Raw genomic sequence first — 12240 nt, 5'->3', positions numbered from 1 at the left:
ATGACTGATCTTGAAACTTCCTCCATGATGACACTTACTTGGCACTGCATTGATCCAATCTAATCTAGGTGATAATGGGTCTCCTAAGAGTTATTCTTCAAAAACAAGTAGTTTATCAAACACATTGTCAGTTATGTTTTCAAATTATTTCCATTTTTCCCCGTTACAATATTTGTATTGCTTTTACATAAAAATATCCAGAAAAAAAGAGGTCAAGTCAGAGCAGTCTTGCAGATAGGTGTCCCCAGAAGCCATCAAAGCAGCAGCTCCTTGAGAAACTTCCAGGCCACCTTTCAAGTACCAAGCTTTTGTCATTAGCAACTCAGAAAGCAGAAAGTCCCAGCCCAGCCCTTATCTCAGTCTGTTTGTCACTGCTGCAGCAGGAAGGTGCCATTTACACTCTTGAAATCATGATATAAAACTGACCCAAACATTAGTTTGGTAATTTGTGGTTGAGAAAAACTTTTAAAGCAGGACTTTCTGCCAAGAGGAGGAAGGTGGGTAAGAGGTATGGTATTTGATATTACACAGAAAACTTTGTCACTAACCACGTCCCTGAAGAGGACACGAAACTCAACCTGGAGCTCCCAGTTCCAGCTCATGAGTTAATGGTTTCGATTTACATTTTGATGTCCAGAGCGAGTGAAAGGAGGGTGCAAGTACTTTCTCTCTGGGGAAAACTGGAATGTATTTGTGTGAGATGTAAGAAGTCAAGGAATCCCACAGGCTAGCTTACAATTCTTATCAGATATGATGGAAAAGGGAGGGGGTGAGGGAGAAGAGGAGAATACCTGGCATGAGAGCTTCTCCCAGGAGGGGCTGGCTGTGGGTTTCTGCCTCAAATCCATCCCACATTTTGTGGACCTGTTAACATCAGGTGTTGCCACATCATGCCCACTATCTCTGCAAGCAGTATCTTGATGAAGATGATAAATAAAAATTTGTTTGGCTTTCAGAGGCTGTGATCAGAAGTGCAGAGCTGTTGGAGAAAAGGACTGAGGACTGAGTGAGCTAGAGACAGAGTATGAGCCACATCCAGGGAACCCACTTTCAGTGCTGCTTTTGCAAACCTGAGAGGGCTTTGGCAGAGGTTTATCCTCAGAGCACCTATGGGGTGGGATGTAAGATGTCCTAGGTGGCCACTTCAGTGACAGAAATGTGAGGTATTAGGACACCTGGCTTTATTTCACAGAGCATTTCCTACAGTTTGAAAAAAGGCTGTAGGCCTTATCATTTAACTTGAGGAGAGCATTGTGTGGGAATCTGCCTCATTAAATCTCTTTTCTTTACAAAACAGCTTTCCTTTTTTATTCAGCATCCAGCTCTTCCTCAAAAATAACAATTAGGAAGGCATCCTGTGACATTTCTTTCCTACTGCTTTTCTGTTTTTCAGTCCCGGGAGTGATAAATTGATTTAGTACATGGCAAGTCAGGAAGGTTATCAGAAATATAAGAAAAATGTGTAATAGAAAATATTTTTTTCTGCATTTCTCTCAGATTTTAATGGCCTTGCTCTCAGATTTCTGTGTTCATTTGCTGTTCTGCACAGTGCTAATCACTGAACGAGGGGTACTAGGTCTTCTGTCCTCTAATTTAAAGAATACAACTTATCCAGGGAAAGAGCAGAACATGTGACCATACCAAAAGTGTAAGTTTTTTCTTCGCTCATTTGTTACGTTGTGGAAATAGATGCTGCATTTAGCGGATAAGTGCTGCATATGGTCAATATTTTTATAAAGATCAACTAAAGGACAACTAATATTCCAGGGTGGAAAATATAAAAATAACTATGAAACTGTAAAGTGCATATAAGAAATGTAAGGAACCTCCTGCCGTGTGGCCTCATGGAAAAAGGTCAGAAATAGTGCCCAAAGGTTAAACTTCTGGGAGTGCAAAATTTCTGAAGTCTTCATTTTTAAGGGTGTCATGAGTTGGAATCTGGAAAAACTGTTTCAGCTCTTTAAAAAAGGATATTTGTTGTTGAAGGTAGATGTTGGTATTGGGAAATACCACCCATCTGTGATGTTTCTAGCATTCTCTTGACTGTCTTCATAATCAGTACTCAGACCCATATGTTGCCTGACTTTCTTATGACATCTCTTCTGAGGCAAGTGCAGTGGTGATCTGATTGATGTAGGTCACATGCTGTGGGGATTTCCCAGTCGTTTTGCATTTGAAATAAAAAAATTATTGTAATGAGAAAAATGGTGCAGCCTGCCAGGATCAAGAGAAATGCTGGGGTAGTCAGGGCTCAGTAGATTGAATTGATTTGATACTGAATTCAGATATTATTCTTTTGCACATACTTACCAATCAAAAACTTGAGAAAAAAATAGTTTGACTATGCTTAACATGGTCTTCATCATCTGTTCAAGTGGTAGGAAAGACTGGAATGAGTCACCCTTGGTATGGGACACGGCCTGTTCCAGACTCACCCACAGCTGGTTTGTCATAGGTTATCAATGCCAAAATGTGCTGGGATGCTACAGAATACATTTTACAACAGCTCTGTTACCAGAGTTAGTGAACATCCACTGATGGGAAATAATCTTCTCTGTCTTAATATGCATTATTTAAACTTGCATTTGAGCACTTTTTAATTCTGCTGTTTCTCACAGTTCTCAGGGATGTCATAGGGTTTGTCACACACAGCAGTGTTTCTCTTTAGTGCTCTCTCAGGTTCATTTTTGTTTTCAGTGAAAAAGCACCAAGAATTATTTCTGCTTCCCTCAAGTTTCAGAGCTCTGGTGTTAGGACAATCCTACCAATTACTTTAACAGCAGTATCTTTTTGAGATTACTGACACACTTGAATACAGCACGTGGCAGTCATTCCCTGGTCATTTCAATTGGACATAGTCCTTTTACTGCTTGTCAAATCAATCTTACCCCTATACCCACCTCCCTTCCCAATGCCCACACCCTCCTGCCAGTTACAGTATGACTGCATTCTCAAATAAGTTAATTTGGCGAAATACTAAATGTGACATAGCTTTATTATATTTGCTTATTAGAATATTCAGTGAATGCTTCTTCAAAAGCAAAAGACAGATATTTAACATTATTCCTGATGCCTGAGGAGCTTTGCCTTATAGCCATAAGCGCCTCTGAAAGGAATACAAATCATAAATCCTCATCTGCCACAAGCTGACTTGGGCAGGTTTGCAGCTGCCCATTGGCCTCTCCAGCCCACAGAAATGTGGTGACCACTCTCCCAGGCCCTGCTACATTCTTCTCCAGAGGGAAAAATTTACTCTTGTTCATCCAATACTTGGGTTTTCTTTGTCCTGCAGTAAAGGTATGTGTACTGTCACATGGAGGAGACAGGTATTTCCTGACCCAGATGATCTGATGTCAGACAAAATTAGGAAAGATTGTGCCCTTGGTGGGATAGGAATCTGTCTGTTACCTCAGCCATTACATCTACCTTGCATGCAGGGGTCTGGCCCACCTCAGGGTGTGCTGAAGGGCCCTGGCCCCAGCCCCACGGTGTTGGCAATGCGGTGACTGTGGGGCAGGATTTAGTGTCTGTGGGAAACCCTGCTGGGGAAGGAGATGCACTGGAGGTGGTCATTGTGTCTCATGTTGGAAGTCCTTCAGGACAGCTTTGACATCAAGTGCTTCAGCTTTCTGGTGACCAAACCCTGGGCTGTGCAGTATTTGACCCCACATGAGTGGGTACGTGGGCTCCCAGGCTGCCCTGGCAGATATGTTTTGAAAAAGCCAGATGATTTCAGATGCTGGAAGCCCGAGGAGGCACAAACCACTGACTAACTTGGGTAACAGAGACACTGAGCTGAGACAGCCCAGTGCACCAGGGTGCCCACTGTTTCTGAGCGTCTGCCCCAACCTGAGAACCCACAGCACCTCTCCCACCACATCCCTAGGGTAAGAAAATCATAAGCAAATACCACTCCAGCACCAAGGCACACCAATGAACAATTTCTGATGGTTTCACTGGGAGCCAGGGCTGTTGGCTCAGCCACCCCCCAGCCACTCTCCCACTGCCAGGTCTCGCTGCAGGGTCAGGGTGCTGGTTCCAGCCCATGCAGCTCCTGGGCTGCAGAGCTCCCCAGCTTTCTACCCTGCATCACCCTCTCTGGAACGTGTTCTCTGGAAAACTAAAGGCAAAGAAAAAACATGTTAAGTTCCTTATGGCAGTGCCCAAAGGTACTATGTCTCAAGATAACATCACTAGTGAGAGCCAGCACAAGTTCTCTTCAAACAAACTATTTCCCAGAGGCTAATGGTAAGGGGGAGAGAGAGAGAAAAAAACAAGTACTGACAGTTTACTGTGGGAGCTCAAAGAAAAAGTGGACAAAGCTAAAAGAACTCCAGCTCTTTGTTCGTGTTTAATCCAGTTCAGAGCACTCACTGGAGCATACAGATTTACTTTCCATGCCTGATGGAGCTGGATATGGTCATATGGTAAGGAACAGAAGAGCTAGGATTTAAATTTTGCACACTTCAGGCTCATACATTTTAGGAGAACTCTGTCTATGACATATATAAAGTTTTAATCTAACATAAAAAGTGTGACCTCCTGGATAATACCTTTAAAGAAACAAATCCTGAACTAGAAAGGTGAAGAATACTTTCTGGTTTCTGACACAGACCACATTTTTAAGAGGTATAGCACTTCTTTTGGCTCACAGAGGGACTGAGGACTCCTGTCCCTATTGTATTTTCTTCCTTCTATTTTTAATTCTCAACTTGGATTTATAAAGACATCAATTTTTTAGAGGATACCAGGATAATGTAGCAGTATTAAAATACCACCGTCCACATTTTTTAATGCCAAATAAATAGCCCAAGCACCTGACATTCCAGGACAATGTTACTATCAAACCACCACTGAGGCTTTCCCTTTTGCTGAGGATAAACAGTTCAAGCTACATGTAGCCTATTTTCCAAAGGCTTTGTAGAGTCAATTCATCTCTGGCTGAATTTGCAAAACACCTCATTGAATGACAGCACCAGCAAGGAGGAGATGTGGACAGGCCCAGCCCCAGCAAAAGGGTTCATGAGTCAAAGGTAGGAAGGCTGAGTTAGGAAAGGCAGAACCAGGAGGGAAAGTTCAATTGCAGAGTACAGTGGACTCAAATTTTGCAATTTTAGTGCTGCCTATGGGAAACACACCCCCAAAAAGTGTGAAGAACAAGGGGAGTTTTCTCCAGGAAATCTTAGGGAGTGCTGTCTGTAAAAAAAGACAACAATAGATGTGGCACAGCATTAAAAGACAAACCTCACGCTCATCCCTCTGCCTCCTCCCACCCCACTCCACACTTTTTTTGGTTGTCTAAGAAGGACTCGGGCTCAACTGGTATTGCTCAAATGTCTGGTGTCCAGACAGAACCAGACCTTTCTGTCCTAACCACTCATGCCCAGCCTCTGCTGGGAGCAGGAAACAAGGAGCTCCTTCTGGCTGGCATCGTGTCCCCTGGGGTGGGAGCCCCACGCAGGACATGAGGCAGCCCACTTGCTGAGCTACTCCAGCCACTTGCTCAGCTCTTTTCCGTGGAACAACTCAGAGTCTGCTGTCTGTAAATGCTAATGAAATAAACCAACAGGCAATTTAGGCTATTTAATTACACTTCAGGGAAAAAGCCCTACCTGGGTAGATTACACCAAGCATTTTGCAGCAATGTTTCAAGTCAATTTGGCAGAGCCTTATGGAAGGCGAGGTAGAAATACTTTGTTGAAAGTCTGAATATGGTACCAGGATGCAAGGCCAGCCACTTGAACAAGAGCAGTGATTGAATTAGAGCTGAGAAATGTATCCCTGGCTAGTTTCAAATTAAAAATGGAGAGTTTTTAAAAAGGTACAAATGAGGCTAAAAGAATTTATGTTATTTTTCCGGTTTCTGTGCTATAACTCCTTTTCCCTCTCCTCATCTATCTTCTACATGTGCTACATTATGAATGAGTGAGCAATAAAAGAAGTATGCAGTGGCTGAGAGAGAAACTCAAGATAACAAGATAATGCAAAATGTAAGCCAACTCTCGAGCAGAACTGCAAGTTAAGATGTAGACCTGCAAAGATGTTTTTCCCATCTGAGTTTTAGGGCATTCATTAGATAGTTTGCAAGGAAACCAAATTTAAATATAGTAGTGTAACACGTGACCTAATATGTGTTAAATTCACATCTGCCCAGCTCTTGGACCTATACTATCTAGGGGTCTTAGTCCTGTCTTCAGCCCACTCATGCTGACATTTCACTCACCGACTAAAACAAAAAATAAGGATATTTTAATGCCTTTGAAATTCCTGTCTTCACTGAAAAGGAACAGAGGAAAAATAATGAGTAAAGAAGCAGCCACGAACTACCACAGGCTTAGGCAAGAGCATTTACTGTGCTCAGGTGACACGGGAACAGCCTCCAGACCAAAAGGTAGGAGAATAACAAGCTGCTAGGTGCAGTCTTTAAATCACTTGTTTGAAGGTTGCCAGGAGTAGGAGGGAGCCAGTGTTGGGGCACTGATTAACCTCTGCTGGCTGCACAGCTGCAGATGTGCTCTTTCTCCTGGCCACCCCCAGTTTACGTGGGGATTTTGGACCTGCAGGCCCAGCACACACATTTTTTGTTTGCTTTGGAGCCAGCCCGGGCTCCTCCAGGACAGGCTGCACCTTCAGCAGCAGCTGGTGATGGGGTCTGCAGGGTAAGTTTTCCAAACATCCAGAACTGCAGTGGGAGAGGAGGTTAATGCAAAGGGTTAATGCAAATTTCCCTATCACTGAGCTCCATCCAGCCTTTGGGGCTGCCCAGATCAGCTGGGGATTCTCAGGGGGGAAATGCTGTGGCCACTCCCTGAACCCAGATAATCCCTCTGGCTGGGCTTTCCACTGCTGGCATTGGCCAGGTTAGGCAGAACACAGTCATCAAATTTAGTCTGGTCTCTTTCAAGCAATATCAGTGGGAAATGAATGGCTGGAATGAGGTATGTTTTCTAGCATTAGCCCAATGTAGCTGCTAAGTCAGGTCAGTCATAGGGCTGAGGATGGACAGCAGGAACTAAACTGGTCTCCACTGCTATTTGCAAAGACTGGGTTGGTAAACAAACTGCAGGAGCACAAAGGTACAAGGATAAAGCTTAAAGGGATGTGAAGGTTGAAGGAAAAATGAAGCTTGTTGTCTTCTGAAGGAAAGTAGTGACATAAGAATGAGAAATCTCTGCAAAGAAAAGGAGCATGTGAGACAGGGTGGAGCAAGCCATGATGATGACACATTATTAAGGAGGCAGGAAATTTTAAACAAGAATTGATGACAAATCATTAAACCAATCCCTCAGCTTTACCATTACCTGTTATGCTCTAAGACAGACCTTGTTATTTTGCAAGGTATCTGGGGCATTTTGTATGCTCCACTGGCACACGAGAGGAGGCAAAACACTTCAAACCCTCCAGAAAGTATGAAGAACTGAAGATTACAGTATATCAAAATAATACATTTCCAAACTGGAGCATTAACTTGTAACATTTAGAACAGATGATGCCTGTATGAATAAATATTCATTCAGTCTCCACTGTTAGTTAATCTTAGACCACCAGGAGGATAATCACTGATAGAGTGTATCTTAATATTCACACCTTGCACCAGCTTATCTCATTTTCAGGTGCAAGAACTGAAATGCAGTTTATTTTTGAACCTTTGTTTACAAAACCCAAGTTCTAGTCCCTATCGCTGAACTTTCAAAGCATTCTGCATGTGGCATTTCATGTAGAGTCCCTAATTTCACTGCCATGTCCCAGAATTTGCAACAACAGACAAATCTGAAGCACTATACACTCATTTTAAATGGATATGAAGAAAAGCTGTGGTTAAGGAGGGCCCCTTTATCTTTGGGCCATGGTCTGTGAAATTAGGCAAAGTTATCTTTCCAGCTTAACTTGAAGTGCAAATGGGGAATTAGCTTTGAGGGCAGAACTCGGGTGACATTGGTGAGGGGACAACAGCATCACCAGGTAACCAAACCCACAGATTTGGTGGGAATTTGGATTATATCCGGTGGCCACTCATGCTGGAGACCAAACCCATCCTTGACTGTCACTCAACGTGCATCAAATGAACCTGTGTTTTTTTAAGAGCCCCTGGCTTGTGTTGATGCATCATTCTTTGTTCTTCCAAATACAGATTCTGGAAGAAAACATGAAGTTAGAGTGCAAGTGCCACGGGGTCTCGGGATCCTGTACAACAAAAACATGCTGGACAACCCTGCCTAAATTCCGGGATCTGGGCTACATCCTGAAGGACAAATACAACGAAGCCGTCCAGGTGGAACCCGTGAGAGCGAGTCGCAACAAGCGCCCGACCTTCCTCAAGATAAAGAAACCCCTTTCCTACCGCAAACCCATGGATACAGATCTGGTGTACATAGAGAAATCTCCCAATTATTGTGAAGAAGACCCCATCACTGGCAGCGTGGGGACGCAGGGGAGGATGTGCAACAAGACAGCCCAGCAGTCCAATGGCTGCGACCTGATGTGCTGCGGCCGAGGCTACAACACCCACCAGTACTCCAGAGTCTGGCAGTGCAACTGCAAGTTCCACTGGTGCTGCTACGTGAAATGCAACACGTGCAGTGAAAGGACAGAGGTGTACACCTGTAAGTGAGCGGGGGGCTGGGCAGGGTGACACCTCCCCGGCCACCAATACCTTTGCACATGCACCCAAGATCCCTACAGAGGGCTGTAGGAGGGACCTGCTCTCCCCGCGGAAAGGCTGAGGATTGGAGCCCTCTCGTTTCATGTCTCGTTTTGTTGCTCGGGTGGAGAAGCAGTTCAGACTCTATGAAAGTCAGGCAAGAAACACAACTACACCAACCCCACCCCCAGCTGCTCGACACGTGAAACAGGGAGAAAAAGATCATCTCGGCTGATCTGTGCCTCTAAAGCAAGAAACAGAGACTGCCTTGGGAAGGGACAGCACTCATGGAGAGAGCTCTGAGCACGTCACTGAGTCTGGGCTTGGAGCAGAGCAAAAGCTTCAGTGTCCAGGGGCAGGGGAGGAATCTTCACCAAAGGACTTTGCTCCTGCTGGGATCGGCAGTGCCCCAGAGTGACTTGCCCATGGGAATGATGTAGATTTAGGCTTCTGTACACTGGTGAAAAGCTTCTGTGGGTCTCACCCATCCTTCCACTTCACACTGTTTGCTACAGCGAGTGGAACATTGTCACAGCAGAGTGGTGACACTTTCTGTGGACACTGCTTTATCTGCCTATTTTGTGTGTGTGTGTGTGTGTGTGCTGCAGATTTTAGCACAGGGATTTGGGACACTTGGGCATAATAATAGCAATATTTAACAATTTATTCAAATAAAACTAATATTAATTTATTTAATTAAAAAGAACTCTACCAACATTTTGGGAACTATTCTGCAACTAAAGTAGATAGCTGGCTTTGTGGAATAATTTTGTAGAAACAGCAAGGGAAAACTGGAGCTGTATATATTATTCTTAACTAGGATATTTCTGTTAGTTGGACTTGCAGGATTTGTTCTACAGGACTAGATGTTTAAGTACAAAAGCTGGCATCTTTATATATATGTACATACACAAACACACTTGGTTTTGTTGGGGTTTTTTTGTTTGATTGATTTTTTAATTATTGTTTTTATTTTTTTCCTCCTGTTTGCTGCTAGTTGTCTGGAACAAAAGTCACATGATAGTGGTTACAAATCTTTACCAGTTTTTTTGGGTTTTTTCCTCTACATTTTTTTTTTTTTAAATTTTTTTTTTTCTTTCAATTAGAGAAAGAAGCATTAATAAAATCCTGTTTGGAATATGCCTAGAAATAAGAAAATCCAGACAAACTTCCATCTTTTGGAAAAATCAACCATAGGATAAGAGAGTATATTTTGTAAGAGACTATTTTTATATAAATATTTTATTTATACTACGTCTGCTTGTTCAACCTGTACTTTTTCTCAAAACAGGCATACAATTTGTAGTTCTTAGGCTATTTAACAGAGAAAGGGTAATTAGTCCGTGGACACACCAGCAGCAAGCTGGGTACATTCTTCAGCTGGTGGCTGTGTCAGTGAGCGGAATGAGCTTTCTCTCCGGATGTGTGTACAAACTGGCTTTTTTTCCTGCAGCTCAATTTGCAGAATATGCAAAACAAGAACAGGGTAGGTAGCATCAATTTTGTCACATGGCTTGAATTCATGATTGGTATTAACTGAATGCTCATTTATCCCATTCAAGAAAAAAAAAAATTTGAATTCGCTTCCCACATGCGTCAGTCATTAAATTGTGGTGATATGACCAGCAAATGTGCTGTGTGTGCTGTCAGTTAAACCTCTATATTGTGTTACTGTCAAATTGGATTTTAATCAGTGGGAGACTGTAGACTATGACTGTAAAAACTAGCATGACACACATCATCTGATTCTCATAGATAGGATACAAAGCTTACTTTTTGTCCAGCTCTTTTTTGGCATTTACATTCTTCTTTCCCCCCAAAAGGCCAGAGAGCTCAAAAAAATCCAGGAAAAAACCCCATCTAGGCAATGTAAAAGACCCTCACTTGTTTTTCAGAGCCCAGCTAAGCCATTTTGTGTTCCCTTTATGGTATTCCCTTTTTCTAACTGCTAATTCCTTCAGATATTTGAGTGGTAAATATTCCTCTGCTTTTAGAATCAGTCTGTTCCTCCTATTTCACTCGTTTGTGACTGAGGAAAGAAATACTCTAATTTCATGGGGTTTTTCACTGGGTAAAAACCAAACCAGTGTGAAAAACATGCCCCAGCACTACTGATGATATTGAGTGCTCTGTATGGGACAGACCAGAAGTCATCCCTGCTGCCAGACCATAGGATCTCTTGGCTTTAAAGAGTCTGAGAGGGGCAGCAGTGAAGGGACCACCATCCACCCCTGACTCCTGTGGGGAACAGAGAGCACTGCAAGGAGCAGGTGGTGGCCCTGTGGCCATTGGTGGCCAGGATGGATTCCAAGGCAAAACTCCCGCCTAAGGCTGCAAAAACAGAGAAAGTTTTCTGAGAGCAACCTAAGCCTCACAAAAGATGTTGCAAAGTTCCACTCAAACAACCCAACATTTTCAGACCTGTCTGGATGTGGCATGGTTGTTTTTTAACTCACTTGTTGTATGTACATTACTGGTGTAAGAACACAAACCCACACAGTACCTGAATCCAGCAATGAATCATTAGGATTAAACTCACTGTTTCCTTGCAGACCTGCCACTTAACACGGAGCAGATTTTTCATGCAATTCAGACACCAGCAGGAGAGAGCAAAGGAAAATTATTAACATAATTTACTTTCTACCTTATGAAATGTCAATATGAAGCAACAGAAAAGTAATTTTGGGGCTAACTGAGTCACTGCTTTTAGTTCTTCTAAATTCCACACATCAAGAACTGATAAAATTTAAAATACAATAAACTACACACAGTATGGATGTATATTATGGTCAAATAATTCAGAGCTAACATTTAATTTTGGAATCTGCCCCACCTCCCAGCCCTTCCCTCCCCCAATTTGTTTTGGTTTTTTACTTAGTGGATACCATATCATAGTCAAAAGTGTGTTTTCTTCACTGATTAGAGTTATTCTACAAACTATTACTTTTGCAGCATGTTTTTACCATAGAAAAGTAATCTGTAAAACTCCTGCTTCCTGTATATTTCAGTATGCAGTGATGTGCAATGTACAGCTAGCAGATTAATTATTGAAGGACAAATATCATTAAACAGTTTTACTCACAATAATAAAGAACTCGATGCACAATGAAATGAATTTGGTACCTGTTTTCCCTATATTTTACAGGATTGCTGGTGATCAATGCATTAATGAGAGAAAATGCCAATTTGATTGGGAGCAAGGTGCTGCCAATCACCAGTTGGGGTGGTGACCAGTTTGGGGTCTAGAAATTCAAGAGCAAGGAAAACCCAATGCTGTACTCAGCTAGAAAGTATTTGGAAATTTAGCTGTGTCACTTTAGATAGGAGGAATCTGGCCCATCCCAATCCACCATGAGCCTGGAGTTGATTGCTCAGTCTCTGAATGGTCTGGAATGGCAGGAAGAATAAACAGGAGAAAGATTTACTATTTGGTAGATGTCCCTCCCCCCAACAACAGTTTGTTATTTGTCCTCGGGGATAGAAGAGCTCTGTTTTGACTTGGTGAAGAACCACACGATGGGAGTGAAATGCACACAACTGCAGAAGAATCCTCAGCTCCAAAGGAAATTTATCTTTTCATCTCTGCTAAGCAAGGGAAG

General features: G+C 42.7%; 1 protein-coding gene across 1 annotated transcript in view; it reads left to right on the top strand.

The window, feature by feature from the left end:
- The window catches only part of WNT7A (Wnt family member 7A), a 36875-nt gene extending 25123 nt beyond the window's left edge, over positions 1-11752 (top strand). Inside the window, exon 4 of the mRNA XM_071755311.1 lies at positions 8132-11752. Coding sequence (XP_071611412.1) covers positions 8132-8611 — 480 coding nt within the window. The 3' untranslated portion in view covers positions 8612-11752. The remainder of the gene's footprint in view (positions 1-8131) is intronic.
- The last annotated feature ends 488 nt before the right edge of the window (positions 11753-12240 follow it).

Source organism: Heliangelus exortis, chromosome 12, assembly GCF_036169615.1.
Source record: "Heliangelus exortis chromosome 12, bHelExo1.hap1, whole genome shotgun sequence".
Taxonomy (NCBI): Eukaryota; Metazoa; Chordata; class Aves; order Apodiformes; family Trochilidae; genus Heliangelus; species Heliangelus exortis.
The sequence above is the reverse complement of the archived record's forward strand: the minus strand, read 5'-3'. Positions and strand labels throughout refer to the sequence as shown.